Consider the following 24295-nt stretch of genomic DNA (forward strand, 5'->3'; position numbering starts at 1 on the left):
AACTGCAGTGATGCTAACAGCTGAATGTTGTGACTCTGCAGGTGGTGACGCTGCTGAATGACCTCTACACCTGTTTCGATGCCATCATCGACAACTTTGATGTTTACAAGGTGACAGAATCAACACTAACTACTTTTACTAAGTTAATGAAAAATGTCAGAATTTCCACTTTAACAGAATAATCCAGCACATTTCCAGTACAGGTTCTGCACTGATTTATGTTTAAAAGAACAAGAATCAGCTCTGTTTGTTCAGCAGCCTTCAGACTCATTTAGGCTTCAAAGACACAAACAGCTTTAACATTAGAGGAGACTGAATGTTATTGATCCATAGTATCAACGTTTAGGCTGCTGTATATGCAGATGAAATACTTTTCATCAGGTGTAAATATTCATCTCCAAAATTATCAATATAAGAAACCAGCCTCTGGTTAAAAGAGACTAAACAATAATTGGTATTGAAACAGAATTGTGAGGCTAAACACATCCTATCCTAGCCTGGGAAAACCCTGACGAACTTCACGAAGCAGGCTAATCCTATCCTTCTCTCCAAAATATAAACTCAAGTTATTGAAATATGTATAATGTTTCAGGCTTTTCCAGCTGCTGAAGGAATTGTGGCTCTCAAGATGCCAATCATTACCAGCTTTTTGGTCCTTCCAAAGGTTCTTAGTTTTATGGCGTAATGTCCATACAGAGTTAGTGACTACATTTGCTGAGACCGAGACAAGACTAAGACTTTGAGGGGTTCAGACCGAGACGAGGGGTTGAGACCGAGACAAGACTAAGACTTTGAGGGGTTCAGACTAAGACTTTGAGGGGTTGAGACCGAGACAAGACCAAGACTTTGAGGGGTTCAGACCGAGACAAGAATTAAACACCTTTGGGATGGACTGTAAGTTATCTCTCTGCTGTTTATCTATGTCCATGCTGTCACTCTGTAAAGCTTTTCAGAAAAGATCCTCTGAACACTCGAATGGAAGTCATTTATATTTCACTAGACACTCTCTACTGAGGATTCAACCTGTGAATCCAATGACTTAAAAACCTGCATCTGAACTCGACTGCAGAGCGGCGTAACGTGACTCAGCGTCTCGGTAGACGAGTATCCTGACTCAGGGCTACCATGACACAGCAGCTTTTTTTTTCATCAGAGACTCCTGAAACCAGGGGTTGCTGTTGCATTTCAAACGAGAAAATCAAAGATCAAGGTCTTCAACACCAATGTAAAGTCAGTCCTTCTCTATGGCGCCGGAACTTGGAGGACCACCGTCACCACCACCAAAAAGATGCAGACATGTATCAACACATGTCTGCGATGCATCCTCCAGATCCGTTGGCCTGATACCATCAGAAACCAGGAACCCTGGCAACGCACGAACCAACTGCCAGCAGACGAAGAGATCATCCAACGACGCTGAAGATTATAGAGAGAGAGATAGAGAGAGAGAGAGAGAGAGAGAGAAATAGAGATAGATAGAGATCGAGCTAGAGAGAGAGAGATAGAGAGAGAGAGAGATAGATAGAGATCGAGCGAGAGAGAGATAGAGAGAGAGATAGAGAGAGAGAGAGAGAGAGAGATAGAGAGAGAGAGAGAGAGAGAGAGAGAGAGAGAGATATAGAGAGAGAGAGATAGCTAGATAGATAGATAGATAAATAGATAGATAGATAGATAGATACATAGAGATAAATAGAGAGAGAGAGAGACATAGAGAGACTTTATTGATCCCCAAGGGGAAATTCAAAGTCCCAGTAGCTTAAATACATCACACACAACATACACATACATCATAAACAGGAAGATAAAATAACAAATCCACTTGAATAATATGGACAATAAAAGAAAAAATACTAAATAAAAAAATCCACATGAATGTATTAAGGGATGTATGAGCATGAGACGCTTGCAGTGACAGGGCAGGTAAGGTGCTCTATGAGAGTGGGTGTCATGGTGGTATAGTGCAAATAAGTCCAATAGTGCAAGGATAAAGTCTAGAGACCAGCATTAAATATGGACAATATAAGAGACTAATGTAGACAGTAGGATAGACACACAGATGGTTAGGGCATACCCTCTGCACACCGGCTTCCAATATCACCAGACAGTCCCTTTCATGGAATCCCAAAGGGAAAAGGACAAGAGGTCGACCCAGAAACAGCTGGCGGCGAGACCTGGACCCCGATGTCAAGAGGACAGGCCACACTTGGGGGACAGCTGGAGCTGGAGAGGCTTGCTCAGGACCGAGATGACTGGAGAATCTTTTTTGGCGGCCTATATGCCCCAGAAGGGGAAAATAGGAGGAAGAAGAGAAGAAGAACGTTGTCATTTTCTCTTTATTTATTTTATTTAAATTCTTCATCCTATTTCTTTTTCTATTCCTATACAGTACATGCCTAATTTTATATATACACTTCAAGTGAAGAAACACCCCGTGTTCTGTTTGTGCTCTTCTATTTCACTGTTAAAAATATGGATCACTCTGTAAAGGTCTCAAGTATAATCTAAAACATTAACATATATTTTAAAAGGCTGTGAACTGAGATAGGCAGTGTTCCTCTCAGACACTTACCCTTTTGTACCCTGTTTGTGTGTGTTGCCGTGGCGCCCCCAGGTGGAGACCATCGGCGATGCCTACATGGTGGTGTCGGGGCTGCCGGTGAGGAACGGGAATCTGCACGGCAGAGAGATCGCCCGCATGGCGCTCGCCCTGTTGGACGCCGTCCGAACCTTCAAGATCTGCCACCGCTCAGAACAGCAGCTCAAACTCAGGATAGGAATACACAGCGGTGAGAATATGTACACAGATACTTAGCCTCTACCACTGGTGGATTGTAACTAAGTACATTTACTCAAGTACTGTACTTAAGTACAAATTATTTTTGTTGAGGTACTTTTACTTGTCTTTTCTTCTCATGCCACTTTCTCCTTCTACTCCGCTACATTTCAGAGAGAAATATTGTACTTTTTACTCCACTACATTCATCTGTTACAGCTTTAGTTACTAGTTACTTTACATATTACTCCTCCTGTTGGACTTGGGTCAAATTTGACCCATTTTCAAAAAGTTTCTATATGTTATATAAATGATAACTTTACTACTTTCATTGAATTTGTGAAAAAGTGACAACAAACTGAAAAAAAAAAAGCTTCAGTAACGTTGGGAAACGAGACAAAAACGTTGGAAAAAAGTGACAAAATCATCGGAAATAGTGTCGAAAAAGTCAACCAAAAACGTTGAAAAAATAGCTTTAATTTTAACCCAGGAAAATATAAAGTTGTATGGTGGACAGGATGACAACACAAGGGTCAAAACAGATGTAGTTTATAAAATCTGATGTTTTATTATAAAGTAAACTAGCCAACAATATAACGGCTACAAGTCCAGCTGAGATGATCAGACCATTAAACACACAGCTGGGTGGATCCTTTACTCTTTCTACAATGGGAGGATTCTTCTTTACTTTTAATACTTTAACTGTGTGTGTGTGTGTGTGTGTGTGTGTGTGTGTGTGTGTGTGTGTGTGTGTGCACGTGCGTGTGTGTTACCTCGGCGACCGTCAGCAAACAAACTGTATGGATGCTGTTGAGCTCCAGGATGCATGAACTGATTCCGACTGTGTGTTGTAGGTCCGGTGTGTGCGGGCGTGGTGGGTCTGAAGATGCCTCGTTACTGTCTGTTCGGCGACACCGTCAACACGTCGTCACGTATGGAGTCCAGCGGAGAAGGTCAGAACTGCACAGAAACACAAACGTCTCGTCAAACAAAGATAACACGCAGTCGACACAAAGACTCGGGGGGATAATGCAACAAACACATTTTAACACATATTCAGGTTAGATCGGTGATTCTCAATAATGTACCCCATTTTAAGTGTTTTTAAGCCAAGTTCCCCCTGACCAGCGATAGATTTACCAAACAACAGCCATGAAACTGAAAAACATTTAAATGCTGATTAAAAACTTTAAACCTTGGAAAAAGATGGTAGAAAGAAGGAAGTAAGGTAAGAATAGGTCATAAATAGTAATAAAAACTTAGGAAAAAAAACAGTAGAAAGAAGGAAGGCAACACTGGGGCGACAAAAGTGAAAGAAAATTCAAATAAGCGACAAACCTCGAAAAAAGTGACAAAATCTTTGAAAAAAAACTTTGAAAAAAGAGTCAGAAACTGCAAAAAGCAGAAAAAAAACTTTGAAGAAAAAAAGACAGTAGAAAAAAGTAAGGAAGAAAGGCAAGAATAGGTCAAAACAAACGACAAAACCTTCAAAAAAAGGTGACAAACTTCAAAAACAGACAAAAACACGTGCCCCCCTGCAGTCCTCCAAAGTACCCCTTGGGGTACACGTACCCCCATTTGAGAACCACTGGGTTAGATAATGTTGTCGGTCGGGCTGAGGTTCAGTAGCAGTTAACTAGGGCTGGGTATCATCGATACAAGATGCTCAACGAGGATTTTATGAAATCCATTTTAACAAAAAGAATTTTTCACATTACACATTTCGGTAGAAATCAGTTTTTTCCTGCATGTCTCTACGACGCTTCACGTTAGACAGCCAATCGTCTTTTTTCCCTTTACATCTTTGTGACACACACTGTAGTCAGGCCTCTCAAAATACAACACACACACACACGTGTGAGCCCCGTCTCTGTGTAACGTAGAGATTTTACCTGCGTTTTACGATGTGAAACGTTAGACAATCACAAACATTATTAGATCTTTGTAGAAGCGTGCTGCGTGCTTATTGGCTCACTGACGCTGATGAGATTTACTCCTTAGGTATTGAAATTGGTATTTAATCACAATGACAAGGCAGTCGTTGGGCAGGTGCCTAAAACGTTTGGTACCCAGCCAGGGCCGGCTCTATCCCTTTGGTTGCCCTAGGTGAGACTGAGTGTGGAGTCTCGCAGTACGATAGAGTACCAATGTATGTACATTTTACTTGCATGTAAGTTAGATGGCACCAACATTTGGTCTAATCATAACTGGTCTGGCAACCCAAAGGCCAGTGTTTTGTTTCCAGATTTGTGTGCGTGGTGACCTATGATGGGGGGGGGGGGGGTCTGGGGGTCCTCCCCCTGAACATTTTGAACATTAAACACTTCATTTCCTGCATTCAGGTGAATTTTTATGCACCTATTTCTACATTTTTATGAATCAATTTATGCTGGAAATATCTTTATGTAAAGGGAAACATAGATTACAATCCAAATATAAAACATAATGGAATATTTAGCAGTAAGGCTCTCAGGAAATCTGTATCGCTTTCATCTATTTATTCTCCTTTGGATCAACATTTCTAATTATATCTGAGTCAGCACACATCTAGCCTAGCATCATTTACTCCTCCCTCCTCTTTTGCTTCTTTTGTTGAGGAAGTAACCTTCTTAAATGTGCATATGACAATTATTCACCTCAATGATACATGAATTCATTTTAATGAATTAATAAACCCCTGGACTGTAATATTTCAGATGTGTTTGAGCAATATTTCTACTCATGTTCAAAACTTTGTGCACATTCAAAATATATCTCATCTGTCCTCTCTGAGATTTGGAGGAGTCGTGATATTTTGAGAAAAATAAAGTGATAATAGGCTATTACAAGAATGAAATCACAACATTTCAGAAAATAATCCCCCTGCACCACAGTCTGCTGTGCATTACGGGATTGCTCTGCTGATACGGTCGATCTCAGACCGTCTGACAGACTCAGAGCCCCGTTTGAGACTCTGGTCTCTGAATGAGACAAAGTTTAGGGAAGTGGCTGAACGCTGCTCTACATCGGAGGTGGAAACCCGAAACTAGACCTACTGCAGAAATACACGGAGCACAAACGGGACACATCTGCTGCAGCATGTCGACAGCAGAGCGCGTCCATTATAAACCTGAAGCTGCTGCTCATCTCTATTTTTACAGAGAGAGGACGATCTGCGACTCACAGGTCTGCTCCAGAGCTCCGTGTGGCTGAGGGGGGGGGGCGCCCTAGGATGATCATGTTTAATAAACATGTTTTATTTCGCATGTCATTCTAATTCTATTATTAATGAGAAGTAGACCTAAGGGCGACACGGCGCCCCCAACACCTTTGACGCCCTAGGCAATCGCCTAGTTCGCCTATAGCAATCACCGGCCCTGTACCCAGCTCTACATTTAATCAAATCCCTCATCACATCTAAGGTTTAGCGTTCAACTTTAGCAAATACAATACTACATTTCTCCATTAATAAAACTGTTGAAACAGTCTTGAGCAACACACCGTAACAATAAACAAACCCATTATACAGTATAGCTTGATTAAGAACTAGTAAGCTGATCAGATATTGATACGATAGCCAGGATAATTAAACTGGGAGATTCTCAGCTGATCAACAAATTCATTTGAGCCATAACAAAATGAAGTCTAATCAGCCACATCTGGTTAAATCAGTGACTGCAAATATATCAAATATCAAAACATACTTTACCAACCAGAAACTACTTCTCTAAACAGATTAACTCATGTGTTTAGTAGTTAAATTACAGCATTTATTTAACCCGGCCTGTGTAGAAATGAACTCTTGGGTACGTGTGTGTGTGTGTGTGTGTGTCTGTGTGTGTGTGTGTGTGTGTGTGTGTGTGTGTGTGTGTGTGTGTGTGTGTCTGTGTGTGTGTGTCTGTGTGTGTGTGTGTGTGTGTGTGTGTGTTTTTGTGTGTATAGTGTGTACTATGTGTGTGTGTGTGTGTGTGTGTGTGTGTGTGTGTGTGTGTGTGTGTGTGTGTGTGTGTGTGTGTGTGTGTGTGTGTCTACCTGTGTCTACCTGTGTGTGTGTGTGTGTGTGTGTGTCTACCTGTGTGTATGTTCCTGTGTGTGTGCACCTGTGTGTACCCGTGTGTGATGTGTGTGTGTGTGTCTACCTGTGTGTATGTTCCTGTGTGTGTGTACCTGTGTGTCCCGTATATGTGTGTGTGTGTGTGTGTGTGTGTGTGTGTGTGTGTGTGTCTACCTGTGTGTGTGTGTATGTGTACCTGTGTGTGTGTGTGTGTGTGTGTGTGTGTGTGTGCAGCGCTGAAGATCCACGTGTCGGCAGCGACTCGCGACGTCCTGACGGAGTTCAACTGCTTCCAACTGGAGCTGAGAGGAGAGATCGACGTCAAGGGCAAAGGGAAGATGACCACCTATTGGCTACTGGGAGAGAGCGATAGCCAATGACAAAACACCGCAGACAGGAGGACGATGGAGGACAGAGACAGAGGAGGAGGGGACGAAGAGACGAGAAGGAGATGAGGGCTCAGATGAAAGGAAGGGAAAGACAAGGCAAGGCAGCTTTATTTGTATAGCACATTTCAGCAACAGGGCAAACTGAAAAGGTAAGAGGTAGAGAAGGAAGGGAAGGAAACGAGGGAGAAGGAGACAAAGGAGGGAAGTCAAGGGAAGAACGTAGAGTAGGTATCTCCACAGACGTCTCAGGTCCTCGTCCTCCTGCAGCCGACCTGTCAGAGGACTCGTGTTTGTCACTTCCGAACGAAAGTCGGAGGAAAGTACTGGTACATTCTCGCTGACACATATACGGAAAAAGTGCAAAAACTGAAGGAGGGAGAAGGACAAGCGCGCAAGTCGTAAAAAGAAACACAGATGTGGAACGATGACAGAGAAAAAGCTGGTCTGAAACGCGCAGAAACGGGAATCAAACTGAACTCATGAAGGGCTGGAACATAATGTAAATGAAGGAGCAGAGAGATTAGAAAATATTAACTTTATATTGTGTGTTTTACAGATCTTGTCTGATATGTTTTATAGAGAAAATCATGAGTTGGGTTGAGTTGATATGAAAACCTTGCGCCTCAAAGGTTCAGCGGATAATTCTCTCTTTTGTGCTGCACTGCTGACGCACCAGGATCAGCTGTTATTTAGCATGTGGAGTCCCGGCCAGGGGGTTGATGACTGAATAAATAGACTGTTTAAATGAAGCTAAAACATCTGGATCTCCCACTGGTTGCTGGCTGCAGTATAGGTCATAAGCCCCGCCCCCTCCATGTTAACGGATGGGACATGGACCAAACTAAAAATCAAAGTACACATCAAATACATTTTCCCCAAGATGGTTTCTGTCATTTTAGGTAGTTCTGATCACACTGATGTTTGTTCAAGTCAAGTCTTGAAAACTGAAAACTGGTACTAGGTGAAAATTGTCTTTTTAATTGACAAACACCAAATTTGTAATCCATGGCTCAATTCAAACAAGATCAAAAGATTATTTGTCTCTCTCCGTTCATTACCGTAAATATTTTTTATATAATAAGGTCCCATGGTGGTCCACTAGACGGGGAGGGACAAGTTTCCCAGGCTGGTAAAGGAATGTCCTGCCTTATTTTGCCTCTGATTGGCTAGTACCCGCTGCCTTTTTTGGTTGGATTGGTTGGGGTAAGGATAAGAATAACAGGGAAAGCCAATCAGGGGCAGAGTAGAGTGGGTCATGCCTTCCATCACCATCCTAGGAAAAGAAATATTGCATAGGGACATGGTAACTAGGTGTTATTAAATAGGACCTAAATTTGCAGTATTAAACAAAACATCTCACTAAAAATGCTAAATGATGGTTATCTTTGCAAAGGTAACCATCAACCGGAAAAAACCTTGGGTGCAGCTTTTTTGGAAATAGAACTTCTCTGTAAATATACAAATGTTTTCTTTGTGTTTTTTCAGTAAAAAGTTGCAATTAGATTTAGTAATTATTTCTGCTCAGTGGACTGAAACAACCTGAGCAGCCAATGGGACGGACATTACAGAGCTGATACTGGGACTAAATATTTTCTTGGATTCATGAACTGAAGAACCCTCAACATCAGAGTTGTTCAGATACCGGAAAAAGTCTCCAATACCGCTTAAAATGCTGGTATCGGTATTAGGAGCATGTGAGTCTACGCACCGATCCGATACCTCATAATTTAGAAAAGTAAGGCTTGTATCATCAACAGTGTTGTTGTCATTACTTAGAATTCCTCATGGGGGCGACAGAAACTACGCACTATAGTTTAAAACTAGTTTATTTACGTTGTTTTTATGTTATGACTAACTATCAAACTAGATAATAAAAGAAAGTTCTATGGCATTGATTCTCTGCATGTATTTGTTCACGTTTTACAAAGAGTTTAACCTGAGTGAGGCCATACAACAATGATAGTAATCATATATATATATATATATATATATATTCTTAATTGCTATCGGATCAGTACTCAGTATCGGACTGATACTCAAGTTCAGATATCAGGATCAGTATCGGGAAGGAAAAAATGGTATCGGAACATCTCTACTCAAAATGTCGATGTGTCCTAACGTATTATATGAGCTGATATTTTTATATAGTGCCATTACATGTGTATTACATGTGCAGAGTGCCGTACTAAAGCTCATCTCTGAAGAGACTCCACTCATTAATAACCTGCTATCATTTCAAAACGTTTAGTTTTGTGCCGTCGGTCAGTTTGAACTTGTTTATATCTTGTTTTCACTCGATGTTGCACTTTATCTTCCCCGCATCAAGCTAAAGGCTAGCTGCACTTCAAGTAAAGAATCAAAAATGAGCCGTTTGTTTGGAACCGGGGATCAAACCAGCAGTGTGTGTTTGTTTGTACTGACCTGAATAAAGTTCTGTGCAGAGCAAACGGTTTGTTTGGCTGAAACATAAAAATCTGGTGTGGTTTTTGAGTGTTTCAAAGAGAGATATTACAGTAGGTCACAGAGAAAATGTGCTTTATTTTCAGATAAACTTACAGTATTTATGTAGCATCTTCATCCATATTTCAGACTAGTACTAATTTTAAACAATTATCTTTCATTATTGCAGGCAGGCAGTGATGGAAAGTAACTAACATGTACTTATTGCCTGTACTTTTGAGGTACTTGTTCTTGAGTATTTCCATTTTCTGGTACTTTATACTTGTATATTTACAGTATATGATAACTTAAATTACTTTGCAGATTCAGATCAATATATTGTAATAAGATAAGGAGGGAAATACACAAACTACCCAGCAGTATATTGGGGCTGAATTTCACTTCTTTTCCTTGGTATCTCCTCGCTTGAACCAGAAGTTGTTGTGGCCCTCCTTGTTGAAGGCCGTCTCAAAGCTCTTATTCCTGCCCCGAGGAGCGAGGAACTAGCTCTGAGGAGCTATGAGCGAGGATGGAGGAGGGATCTCTGAAGAGCTATGAGCGAGGATGCAGAGCGCAGCCTGACTGAAAGGCGTGCAGCTGAAAGCCATTGCTAACTCCGCCCATAGAGCTGACGAGTTCACATGACGCTTCAGAGGAAAGGACGTCTTATACCTCCAAAACACATTTCCTCGTTTCCTCTCTCGGATTTCCTCACATCTCTCCCATGCTTCCTCGGCCGGACGGACTAAGACGCAAGGAAAGGAAGCAAGTGAAGGAAACATTGGTTCATTCATTGGTTCTTTCCAAGCAGACATTGGTGGGAGTTTTTACAGGATTACAGCAGCTATGGATGACGGATCTTTATGCTTCTTTGTCAGAGCCCAAAAGTTATTTATTGCTGTCGTGGTGTAAACATTACAAACAAAATATAAAAAAAGGCTATTTTGGAAATAGTTACCAACCCTGTCATTAATGCATCAATAATTCTGTTACCATTATTTATTTTATTTATATATATATATATATATATATATATATATATATATATATATATATATATATATATATATATACCATAGGCCATTCTACATAATGATAAACACTTTTACTTTTGGTACTTTAAGTCAGAGGTTGTCAATCTTTTTTTAGTCCCGATGTATGGAATAATTTGACGTAGTAGCCTATGTTTTTAACACTTTATGTATCAAAACATATTTGCAGATTATAGAAGAAACATAGAAGATATAAGTGAATGTAATCTATAAACTATTTGAGATTAAAACAATAAAATATTTGTTGAACTATGAAGCCTTTTGTAAAAAAAAAAAAGTCATCATAAACTAAATAAATGAATCTGAAAACCAAGGACCTCACTTTAAGAATCATTGCTTTAAGTGTATGTATATGTGGTATTACTACATTTACTTAAGTAAAAGATCTGAATGTTTCTAACCCCAACTGATGTGCATTATTCTTAAATAAACACATAGTTCACCGTGGATTCTGGCTAGAATAAACACTGCTGTGCTACAATAAATCAGCCCTTCATGATGCAAACCAAGAGACAGTGCTGCTGTTTTAGAGCCAGAGGAGGAACTTACCTAGAATCATGGTTAGATTTTAAACACTTAGGGTCTTTAGTTGTCGTGGCTGCAGCAAACATGAACATGTCTGAGTAAACCAGTTTCCCAAAAATCATATTGATAGCGATAAACCAGCAAATGGGGAAAACCTTAAAGAAATAATAATCAATATCACGATTAAAGTATCATATACATCTACTAAAAAAAACACAAAGAACTGCACAGGGCTTCAAATTCACCAAATACAAACGTTTTGGGAAGAAATTACCTTAAAAAATAGAATCAGAAGGATGTGAAATGTTAAAAAAAACAAAACAATTATACTTCTAGGTTACTTTTAATGAATCCATAACAACATGTTAGTGTTTATACACAGACACACACAAAAAAACAGTGAATAGACCGATGCAGGTATAAAGTGATGTCTATAAAACTATATTATAAAAAAAGCTACTTTTTATGTTATTTTATGTAGCAATTTGGAAAGCTATCACATTTAAATACAACATTATAGAGACAATGGAAACATATTTGCTTTCAAATAAAAAAGTAATAATGAAATAAAATAGTATATATAAATCTGAAAATGTGGAAATGTGAGTTATTTAGGACGTCCTTTTCTTTGTTGCCTTTACCGTCTTCTTTAACTGTTTTTTTAATATTTTGCTTTGCTTTGTTTTGGAAGATGCAAAAGACAAGCAGAGTTTTTTGGCAGATGATCGGTTGTTGTATACTATAATACAAACGATTATTCAAAAGTTAAGCTTAAAAAAAAAATGTTTCTGCTGCTTTCTTTCGACAATTTTTTCAACATTTTTGTCAACTTTTTCAAAAAAAAATTCACTTTTCTCAATACATGCAGACATGTCCCGGGACCTCCCTAGATAGATGGAGATCTTAACCCCCCCGATGTTGAACCCAAAGTTACGCCCCTGAGCAACCTGAATCTGAATAAAGGCTTCGAGCAAGCCGCAGTACAACTTCATGCTACTGCAGCAAAGTCCAATTTCGGGAGGCACACATTTCTTAAATGAACGGGTGGGTTTCCACAGACATTAGTTTTCTGGTTATAAAATGTATCCCGGCATAATGTTTACACACAACACAGAGAAACAAAAAAATAGTATCCGGGTACTGATTACCGCACTATATTCTCGCAGGTGCCTGAGATATTTACAAAAACAAACCGACCTATACTGTACACTTAACATATACTTTTAGGTTACTTTTAATGAATCCATAACAACACACAAAAAAAACAGTGAAAAGACCGATGCAGGTATAAAGTGATGTCTATAAAACTAATACGAGTTAGTAATTATATAAATTACAGGTCAATAAATACACAGGATTCCTGCAATGATAACTGCAGCAGATCAACGGGGAATTTGAATATTTTGATAATAGATTCATTTATCATGTTTAAACAGGGCTTGACATCAACTTCTTTTGCTCAGCAGCCACTGTGGTTTTCCAAATTACTGGCCACTCAGCATTTCCACTAGCCACAATATTGTGGGAAGTTACATTTTATTTGTTAAAGCTGACTAAGGTGTGCTACAATTTACTAGCAGAGTATACTATACTTTACATATTAGTAAATGGACTAGAGTAAAATGGGTAGATGGACTGCAGTTTGTGACAGTTTACGGCCTCTTGCCTGTTCATGGCTTATGGTCAGCTCTGTGCGTTGCTATGGTTGTTACACACAAACCAACCAGTTTGTAGGGCTGCGATAGAGATGCATGTCCAAAAATTAAGGAGGAGAAACAGTTAAATATTGTAAAAGATTTGGATATTAAGGTTTTTGGATATGCACAAACATGGGAATGCCAACCTTTTCAAGAAGGTGGTTAAAGGAATGAAAGCGGGAGACTGTTAACACACTCGCAATGTTGATTGAAGATTATTCAACAGAGCCACGCAAAATCTGCAGATGTAAAATATTGTAGATTTGGGTCTGTTAATCAAACATTGATTCATTGCAAACATCCCTCATTGAGTCTTTTCTTTGTCAACTTCTTTCACCCGACTCAGCCTCACTGAGGAGCCTTCACCCCACACTCTAACAATTGGGTAGAGCTGCTCAGTGAATTTGGTGTTGAAGGTGTGCAGGTGTGTCAGCGACCCTCCGGAAGAAACTGTGTAGAAGGACAGGATGCCAGCCTCCCAGTCCAGATACACGGCAAGTTCACCAGAGTTATCCTTCAGAGGGACTGGAACGACAGTGCTCTCGAAGTTATGATACGCGCGGTAGCCTTTACCGGAACAGTGCAGACTCCAAGATATCCCATTGTATCCCATCACACAGTCGTTGCCCGACCCTTTGCGACTGATGCCCCTGTAGGTCACTCCAATCCCGACCCATTTCCCCTCCCACTCCACCTCCCAGTATTGGCGGCCCTTTAGGCCCTCCTGGAACAGGACTTGTGGCCAGTAGTCAAACCTGTCGGGGTGATCTGGATATGGCTGCTCCTCTCGGCTCTGGCTAACCTTTCGTCGGTTGTCAGAGAAGACGAGGAGTTTGTAAGCAGAGTCAGGATCCGCTGTCAGCTCACAGGCATCTGGTGGCAGGAAGTAGTCAAAAGTTAGGCATCTAGTAATGGCAATTTATACCACAAATTATAAATATACTTAGAAAGTGGCCATGGTATAATGGCAATAATGCACGAGGAAATGTCTTAAATATGATTTGAAAGAGGAAACTGAACTTACTTATGCTTTAGCTTACATGTAGGAGCATGGATGTATAATAAAACCTGGATACAGCGTTCAAGGTGGAGCCCCGTTCATGTCTATGATAGTTACTCAGTGGTGCATAAAGCCAAAAAGGTTTAACTTCCTTGGCCCATAGAGCAGGCATACTAGAGACCTCTGCCGGCCGAGCCGCTAACTTCAATGGGGATTAAATGATTTAATCGTCCGGCTCTTCTAGACTTTCCAAATGTTATCAGACCAAATGATCAAATTCGAAATCATTTTGTGACGCTCACAAAATGTCTCCAATGACTTACATTTGAAAAGAAAAAGCACCTATTTGGTAAAATTTCTGATTTAACACAATATTAATAGAGAACCTGATAACGTTAACAAGGCAATCTATAAACTAAACTGGAGAGGCCAGAGATCAAAGAAGGCACTCTGCAAATATTGAGATTCTTTGATGAATTTCTTCCTTTATAAAATGTGTTATCACGGTGGGAACATTTCCTCACCGTGGCATCCGTATTTTCAAAACATTTGTGTTGATGTTTTGAAAATACGGATCTGTACTAGGTCTGTACTCAATATCTAAAGGATTTTTTTGCGAGAAAATTCATGACTTACGTCGTCTCAGCCCTGGTTTGAACCAGTGTTCTGCATTGTGGTCGACTCTGTGGAACAGATAGAAAAACATGTTGTCAGCATAGATTACACAAAAAAATACAAAAACATCAGACAGTATTCTTTTTTTACCTGAGTTTAGTTAATTCGCTCCGTCCTTCCTCCAAAGCTTCAGATATGAGCTTCACTCCCGACTCTCCTAAGTGATTGTAGCTCAGGTCCAGCTCGCTCAGGTGGGAGGGGTTGGACTTCACTGCCGAGGCCAAGAAACCACAACCTTTCTCTGTGATGTTACAGAACGACAACCTGTGACAGAGTGACAGAATTCATTCTTAACCAGCGTTTCATACCGGTCATAGCTATTAAACATGCATTATAGTTTTTCTATGTAGTTTTCTTTCAGTGATACCTGAGGATTTCCAGTTTACAGACCACATTTCCCAGTCCAGGGGAGAGCTGCTGCACCCCTGAATCTTCAATGTCGTTGTCACTCAGGTCTAGCTCTTGGAGATGTGATGAGGGACAGCTCAGGACTGAAGCCAGCTTTTCACAACATCCCTGGGTCAGACCGCATCGGTTCAGCCTGAAGGGACAACACCCCATTATCCCCTTGCAATATGAAGATATCAAATATATCAATCTCCCAAACTCCAACACCACAAAAGGTACTAAATAGCTAAATCCCTCATCTCACAATATTGATAATAAACCTTGCAATAGTTTAATTTATTTACAGGCTTCTGTGTTGAATATTAAAACCATGACTCAGACCTTTTTTTATGAGTCAAATTTTATGTCATACCAAAACCTTATGCACACACAGACATCAATGGTAAATGAAAGTGAAATAAAAATTTAAAAAACTGAATCTGAAAAAGGCTGCTAGCTGGACTGGAATCTAAATTAATTCAATCCTGTATCAGACATGAAATTTGATCCACAAGGTTCAGTTTGAGTAACAGATCTGTAATTTTAAACAATGCCAAAACCCTGCACACAGGTTTATAATACTTTCACACAGGATTTTACAACTCTGAAAGTGGTCAAGGGCCAAGTATTTTATCTTTTGACGGGGCGATAAACAGTAGAAATACAGCATACATGCTTTAATGTAATCCACTAACAATCTGTGCTTGCATGTTGCAACACTGAACCTTCCCAGATGATGTTGCGTTGTGGCAAAGGTGACACACATAATTGAGTGTAGGTCACCTGCGTTTAGGCAGTGTTCAGAACCTAACAAACAGGTGTAAAACGGAAGAATGATTAATTAAAACAGATGCTTGATTTTTACTCCATCAGACACACTGGAGACGAATGACTGAAAAACAAAGCTGTGTAGACACACCATTAAATTGAGTTGGCCAAACCCACAACTGCTTGCACTATGACTTAACACATTTGTTGGTCTGCATAGTCTGAAATGTGGTCATATTGTAGTCAGTCTAAGTCATGGAAGTTGTGAGTACTTTCCCTATCTTGTTCAGTCACATTACTGTCAGCTTTAGCACTGACTCACCTCAGGGTCTTCAGTCTGCAGTGTAGGCTTTGGAGTCCAGCGCAGAGAGACTTGATTCCTGAGTCTTGTAAGTTGTTGTCACTTACGTTTAAGTAAATCAGCTCATTAGAGCTTGAGCTGAAAGCTTCTGACAGCTTCTGACAGCAGTCTGCGGTGAGATTACAATCATTCAACCTGATAAACAGAAAGACACAGTCAACTTGTTAAATCCCGTGTCACAGTCAACTTGTTAAACCGTAGATTTAAGACACGGGATCAAGACATCCAGTGATAAGGATGAAGGATACTTGCTTTGCTGATCTGGATGCTTTGATGGCTGGTAGAAGCCTGAAAAGGCCGTCTTCGGTTCTGGAGTATTTCTTGAGGTGGATCTCCTCTGGCTTCTCCGGTGAGGTCAGCAACGCAAAGACCAGAGCTGCCCACCGAGCTGCAGAGCACTTGTCCATCGCTAAGTCTCGGTCTGAGTCCAAGTGCCTCTGGATCTCCTCCACCAGAACGTGTTCATTTAACTCATTCAGACAGTGGAAGAGATTGATGTACCTCTCTGACTGATGAGTCTGATTTATTTTCTCCTTGATGTACTTGATGGTTTCCTCATGACTTTGGGAGTCACAGGTTTCTACCTTGATGTTCAGGCCTCTCAACAGATCCTGACTGGATTCCAGAGAGAGTCCGAGAAGGAAACGCAGGAAGAGATCCAGGTGGCCGTTGTCACTTTTTAAGGCTCTGTCCACTGCAGCTTTGTGCAGTTCGGATACAGGCTTGGCGTGGTCTACCTGTTCAGGTTCTTCGGTCATCAGGTTTACTCCATAGGCCTTGTACATCACGTGGACGTACAAAGCTGCGAGAAACTCTTGGACAGACAGATGCACAAAGCAGAAGACTTTATGCTGCATCCAGGACTCTTCCCTAAAGACTTGAGTGCACACTCCTGAGTAGACAGATGCGTCTTTCGACATCAATACCACAGTCTCTTAGATCGTCCTCATAGAATATCAGGTTACCTTTCTCCAGCTGCTGGAAGGCCAACTGCCCAAGTGCCATAATCATCTTGTTATTCCCTTGGGAGTCCAGTTGTTGCTCTTTGCCGTACTTGACATGAATCTGTACAGTCTGATGTGCCAGAAAGTGGATGTACATCTGAGTCAAAGTCTTTGGCATTTTTCCTCCGCCTGCTTTGGCGCACATTTTTCCAAGGACGATAGAGGAAATCCAGCAAAACACCGGCACGTGGCACATGATGTAGAGACTTCTAGTCGACTTTATGTTTGCGATAACTCTTCTGGCTAAGTTTTCATCATCGATTTTCTTGTTGAAGTACTGCTCCTTCTGTAGGTTGTTGAAGCCTCGTATCTCAGTCACCCGGTCGACATACTGTGGAGGGAGGCAGTTTGCGGCAGCAGGCCGAGTAGTTATCCAAAGTTTAGCTTTTGGTAGCAGGTGACCTGCAATGAGGTTTGTCAGGAGCACGTCCACGGAGGCGGACTGTGTAGCTTTACAACATCTCTCATTTCCGTTGAAATCCAGAGGGAGTCTGCACTCATCAAGACCATCCAGTAGGAACATAACTTTGTACATCTGTAGGTCTTTGATTCCAGATTCCTTCAGGCCTGGAGAGAAGTCATACAGGAGCTCCATCAAACTTCTAGTTTCATTTTTGAGAAAATTTAGTTCCCTTAAAGGAAGTGAAAACAGGAGCTGGATGTCTTGATTGGCCTTCTCCTCCGACCAGTCCAGCATAAACTTCTGTGCCAACACAGTTTTGCCGATGCCTGCTATCCCCTTCGTGAGCACCGTTCGGATTGGTTTGTCTAGTTGGTTGGGTTTGGCCTTGAAGATGTCTTCACACTTGATCAGAGTTTCAGAAGAATTCTGACATCTGTTAAACGCTGCCTCAATTTGTCTCACTTCATGTTCAATGTTGACTTCTCCATAGTCCCCATCTATCAGATATAGCTTTGTATACATCTTTCTAAGAGGCACAGGCCACTGCTGTGTCTCTTCCAATATGCAGTCACTTTTCTCCTTCAGGTAAGGTTTTATTTTCTGTTGGTACATGACGAGTTCTCCATAATGACCTAACAGCATAGAAATGTAAAACATCAATAACAATAATAACAACAATGCATGTGCATTTCCCTCTTGTTACCCTTTACACCAGTTCTGAGGAGGTTGTAATGCTTGTTACTAGGGGTGTTTCCAATTGTAAATTGAAAATTGATTGACATGAGCTTTCGATTTTGAGTATCGAAATCAGAAGCAGGATCAGCGATTCCAACAGTATTTGTTGCTCCCTTCACCCACCTACTTATACATGTCAAAAGAAAAACAAAATAGACACAGCATAGCTTAGCGGCTGGTAGCATGCAGCTAAAGACACAGGGTAACATAGCGGTAGCCTGCAGCTGCTGTTTTCAGTCATCATGGCCACTGCCGGAGCCGGAGATGACGGAGAAACAATAGAACTGAAAAATCCTCCTGCTCTCCTGAAATCACTGTGTGGCATTATTTTGCCTTCCCCATGAGTGAGTTATGGAAACAAAAAACTAAGGTAAAGTGTCCTCATCTGGTATAGCTGGGAGGACAACCAGCCGGGCCACGGGCCTGGTGTAGATCTTATCCTTTATCTTCACGTCAGCAGACCTCACATGACCATCTCCACGGGTGTGCACCTTGACCACTTGTCGATAGGCCAGAGTGCCCTTGGTAGCTTGGGATCTACCAGCATGACAACTTAAAGTTGCAAGAACTATAGACTAATACAATAATTTTCTTAAATAAACTGACAACATAAATTATACGACTTACAGTTCTCAAGGACGCACATACGAGATCTCAACTGGCTTATCATCCGGACAATGGGGAGGATTTTTTCTTTCTCCCCTTTTTCTCCGAGTGGCGCGCGTGCCCGCTTGCGGTGTGAAGCGCGTGTCCACACTGTTCTCCGACATGCACTCTAACAATCAATAGACGGCCTTTTGTACATAAAGCATGGGGTCTCCGACGGGAAGTGCATTCAATTGTGCCACTAAAAAAACCTCTGAGAAACTCAAAGCTGTTGCTGCAAGGACACTTCTGCCATTTGTCCCTAAAACATGTTTAAATCAATAATTTAATCGAATCATGGCCTTAAAAATGAAAGTCAAATCAAATCGTGTATTTGGAGAATCGCGACACCCCTACTCGTTTCATTTCAGTTTCAGCAGAAAGTTGGCTCAATTTTGCTTTTAGCATAATGCTAATGTTAGCATGCTAACATATTAGTTTTAGCTAGCATAACATCAAATGTCATTGCAATTCATCTAATAAATAAACTAGGCTAAAGTTAACAGACAAATTGGTAAAGAAAAAACTTTATGTAGATTAATAACATTTATTAAACAGCAAGCAGCTACAATCTCCTAACACAAACTAGTAAAGTAACTTACTTTGCTCAAGTGTGTGAGCATGTTTATCCGCCTTCATGGCCCTCAAGATATGGAGAGCAATCTTCAGAGATGCTTCACTTGTTTCATCATCAAACTCGACCGGCTGATCATCAAGCACATCAGCATCTTCCTCAAACAATTCTTTGTGGTTTTCAGAAAGGACCTTCTTATGTGTCATCAGAGCTTGCTTTACAAAAGCCATGACTTTAGATTCAAACACCTGACGAAGACCATGAAATTACATGTTAGCTACTGTCTACTGTACCATAAATCACACGTTTTGGCAAATCTGCTATTATTAGTTGATTATTTAAGGGATGCTTAGCCAATTTTAATGCAGCTCTGTGTCATCTTTGTGTGGGCAGTGCATTTAGATGAACGTGTATGGCACCAGTGCACGGAGAAGCATAGCAGCGGATGTGTTTCGCGTAAACCAGCGGATCTCGGCAGAGCTCTGTTGCTGGGCTTTTTCGGAAGCTTGATGAACTGCATCACGGAGGGGAGCCAAACACCGTTCATGCAAACAAACTGCCCACACAAAGATGACACAGAGCTGGATATAAATCAGCAAAATATCTCTTTAAGTATCTGCTTACCTTCAGGGTGTTCTGCTTCCCCCGAATGCCTGATGTGGTCTGGCCACTAAAAAAAGATAGATAGTAACCAAAAAACATGTTCTATCAAAGCATGCATTAGTTAGTGCTGTCCAATTCCACCTATTGCACAATGAAATTAAGAACAGTGAAATTCATCTTTACTTCTAGTTTTAATGTGTATGAGTAAATGGTTTTACAATGTATACCTAACAGACACCGTTTGTCTATAATTGTTTTAAATGCCAAGTTTATTGGTGTCTTTGTAAGAATTAAGACACTTTCCTGACTTTTGCCTACTGTTTGGCAAACAATACACATAATTGTATTGCTTTTCATTTTATCTATTGAACACATAACCGCCATTGTGTAAATTTGGCGAATATGATATATTATAATTAAGTCTATGGACTTAAAAAAACTAATACAATGGTATTGTCCTTATCTCCCTATATGCTGATGACAAGGCTGTATTTCAGTATAGTACCGCGGAACTTAAAAATGATTTGGATGGGATTTTGCAGAGTGCACAGCTTTCATCAATTTAGTAAACTCTTAATTTAGACTGATGTATGTGATGTAACGTGCAGATAACATACAAATATAATTCCTAATAATACAAATGATTCATTGGGGCTACCAGTCAGAATGCCAAGTACTACATACATTTAAGTAATTAGTATCAACATGCCTGGTGTCGTCATGCTATGTCCTGCTACGCCATGAACTACTTCAACAACTACTATTTCTAGTCATAGTTCCATTATCTTTATTGTGACTACAATTGCCACTGTTCATCACACCCCCAACTGGCACCGTCAGACACCTCCTACCAAGAGCCTGGGTCTGTCCGAGGTTTCTCCCTAAAAGGAAGTTTTTCCTCGCTACTGTCACACTAAATGCTTGCTCTTGGGGGAATTACTAGAGTTGTTGGGTCTCTGTAAATTATAGTGTGGTCTAGACCTACTCTATCTGTAAAGTGTCTCGAGATAACTCTTGTTATGATTTGATACTATAAATAAAATTGAATTGAAATAATATTGAAAATTGAATTGAATTGTTGACCACAGAACATTTCAAACCAAAACTATTAAATCTAAATATCAGAACCTTTAAATGTTAGTGTTGGGAAATCTTCCCCAGTATAATACAGTATACATTGAGTATACATATAATCTGATATTACTGATCATTTTACCTTGATTGTGAAGGTCTGGGTTCAGAGCTCAAGTCTGGAGGATATTCTCTGGAGTGGTCAGTCTTTTCAGACATTAAACTGACATTTGAAGACGCTGATGTTTTCTGATGTTTACCCTTTTTCTTGACTTTAGTGGATCTGTGAAGATAAGTTATAATGTAGACACAAAAGATGTTTTGAAACTCAACTGTTGAACAACTACATTAATCTGCAGGAATTCTCTCTAATACTATTGTGGTCATGAGACAGAGAACATTACAAACCAAAACTATTAAAGCTCAATATCAGAAACTTTAAATGACAGTACTGATTATCTCACCTTGTTTGTGAAGGTCTGGGTTCAGAGCTCAAGTCTGGAGGATATTCTCTGGAGTGGTCAGTCTTTTCAGACATTAAACTGACATTTGAAGACGCTGATGTTTTCTGATGTTTACCCTTTTTCTTGACTTTAGTGGATCTGTGAAGATAAGTTATAATGTAGACACAAAAGATGTTTTGAAACTCAACTGTTGAACAACTACATTAATCTGCAGGAATTCTCTCTAATACTATTGTGGTCATGAGACAGAGAACATTACAAACCAAAACTATTAAAGCTCAATATCAGAAACTTTAAATGACAGTACTGATTATCTCACCTTGTTTGTGAAGGTCTGGGTTCAGAGCTCAAGTCTGGAGGATATTCTCTGGAGTGGTCAGTCTTTTCAGACATTAAACTGACATTTGAAGACACTGATCCGCTCTGAGATTTATCCATCTTCTAGACTTCAGTGAATCTGGGAAGATCAGTTACAATGTAGACACAAAAGATGTTTTGATGCTCAACTGTCGATCAAAACAACTACATTTATCTGCAGGAATTCATAAATACTAAAGCAGTATCACACGGGAGAGAGTGCTGTTGTAATAAATATCATCTACCTCCTCATCTGTATATCTGTGTATTAGAGGAAGGATACCAGAACCGAGCCTGTCGGGACCCGACGGGTCGGGCCGGGTTCGGACAGATATTTAGAAATGATGTCGGAGTTCGGGTCGGGCTCGGTCACATCAGCGCAATAAGGCATTGAACATTTTAAATTTAAAACAGCTTATTATGTAGGTGCGCGTCTGTGTTAACGTGGGCTTGTTGCCCCCTGTTGACATTTCTGAATGCCTTCCTACTGTTGCTTAATAAAAGCTTTCCACACAAACAAACGTAAATGTGTCATTAGTATGAGAAAAAAAATGAGATTTTAACTGTGTTGGGCTCGGGTCGGGCTCGGACAGAAATATCTTAATGCCTGTCGGGCTCAGGCCGGGCTTGGACAGAAAAATGCGGCCCGATCCACACTCTACTGTGTATATATCTTTTTGTTGGAAGACTGAAATGATGACAATACTCTGCAGCAGATTGCACTGTTACATTTAACACACATCACACAGACAGTAAAATAATATTGTTGTCTAGGTATCGTTTATTAAGGATGTCTTTGTTCTGTTATTATGTAAAACATGTTTTCTCTCATTTCCTGTTAGAACCATGTACAGTACGCGCTGACTTGGTGTAGGGCACAACCAATAACATCAATAAGTAAAATAAATTTAAAAAAACAAAGAGACGACATCACATGAAAGCAAGTCTATAAAAATAGGTTTTAAGAAGTGATTTTAAAAGAGTTCACTGATTCTGTGAGCCTCAGGCAGGCAACACAACGTATACAAAGATGTGAGATGTGTGTTTTATTTAAACGGTGTTGAGCCTGTTTGAGCTTTGGTGCAGATAATAAAGGAAAAAACGTCTCTAGAATAAAAAAAGCTCGAGAGTGCTCAGAAATTCAAACAAATAATGAAGGAGCTCTCAGGAAGGGAACACAAAAGTTCAAAAAGGTCCAAGGCAGTCTTCATTTAGATGGCTATCTATTATATAGCTATTCAAATTGTTAGTATGTAGAAAATAGAGCTAACGTAACGTAAACTAATAATTTTAATATAAAAAACAGCATCTAAAAATAAAAAATAAAAAATGTTTAGCTCTTTTTTAGGCTTTTTAACATTTTGTGAAAGTGAAAGTTTCTTGGACCTTTCTTCCATCTTGTTCCTCAGATGTCACAATGTCACACTCCCTTCAATAACATGCTCTTAAAGCCATTTACATTTGTAATACATGACATCTATATTTTAATTGCTTTTGTTTATTTTCATGCATCAGGTTATTATGTCCCTTAGTCCCTTATTATGGCCACTAGATGGCGCTGCAGACCTACATGATGTTCCTGATAAGTTATTTCATAGATATAGATACAGAAGAGCACTGAACTGTTGGTCTAGTTCTTTGTTAAATACAGTACGTGTTCTTGTAACATGGACATTTGTCAATCTAAAGCTTTGTGAAACGAGTTTGAGGTGGAATTCGATCAAAATCATATATTACTTTATTTTAAAACATATAATGCAGCATTAGAAAAAAAAATCAATGGTGCAAATGTATGTATATATCTATGATTATGCAAAGAACTACAGAAAGGATCAACCAGATATCCAACATGAAGTTAACAGATGTAGATATAAACTCACCCCTACACTGCTGCAGAAAACACCAAACTTCTACTGCACATTATTGTAAATAAATACATAACATCTCCCCACAGTTTGTTAATGTGACGTAGTGTTAACTTACCAGTAAGTCTTCGGATCAACACCTCGACCTGTCGCTGTTAAAACACACTGACGCAGATAGAAAGAAAAAGGCGTTTAAGTTCAGCAGTAAACAACTGTTACTTTCACTTTCACCCTCAAAGGGCGGGCTTTTTTTCCACATACTGTATAGTATGTTGGTGCTTGAGTGCAGGGGTGATTCGGGGCTCAGCCCCTAATGAGAATGTGACCCGGATATAGTACCTTGCAAAAGTGTTAATTTGGGTTCTAATCTGCGCCATGAAATGACCAACTTCTTCTCTTTCTCTGGGGACTACCAACGTTAAACTTCACAACCGTCTCCTGGGCCCAGTTTTTCAAAAAATGTAATCTGGATCAA

General features: G+C 40.1%; 2 protein-coding genes across 3 annotated transcripts in view; one reads left to right on the top strand and one right to left on the bottom strand.

The window, feature by feature from the left end:
- The window catches only part of LOC144519103 (atrial natriuretic peptide receptor 1-like), a 111042-nt gene extending 101387 nt beyond the window's left edge, over positions 1–9655 (top strand). For both annotated transcript variants that reach the window (XM_078252001.1, XM_078252002.1), the window contains exons 19-22: positions 42–110; positions 2612–2786; positions 3628–3726; positions 7041–9655. In XM_078252001.1, the coding sequence (XP_078108127.1) occupies positions 42–110; positions 2612–2786; positions 3628–3726; positions 7041–7186 (489 nt within the window). In that variant the 3' untranslated portion in view covers positions 7187–9655. The remainder of the gene's footprint in view (positions 1–41; positions 111–2611; positions 2787–3627; positions 3727–7040) is intronic.
- Positions 9656–11535: 1880 nt separating this feature from the next.
- Positions 11536–24047, bottom strand: LOC144519102 (NACHT, LRR and PYD domains-containing protein 3-like). Its single transcript, XM_078252000.1, is given in 13 exon segments — positions 11536–13781; positions 14545–14591; positions 14674–14847; positions 14951–15124; positions 16061–16234; positions 16352–17013; positions 17015–18138; positions 19489–19708; positions 20085–20130; positions 21280–21417; positions 21599–21736; positions 21918–22055; positions 23939–24047. Coding segments are annotated over 12 exon segments (3585 nt in total). The 5' UTR covers positions 22037–22055; positions 23939–24047; the 3' UTR covers positions 11536–13212.
- Between the last annotated feature and the right edge of the window lie 248 nt (positions 24048–24295).

Source organism: Sander vitreus, chromosome 6 (assembly GCF_031162955.1).
Source record: "Sander vitreus isolate 19-12246 chromosome 6, sanVit1, whole genome shotgun sequence".
NCBI classification, from domain to species: Eukaryota; Metazoa; Chordata; class Actinopteri; order Perciformes; family Percidae; genus Sander; species Sander vitreus.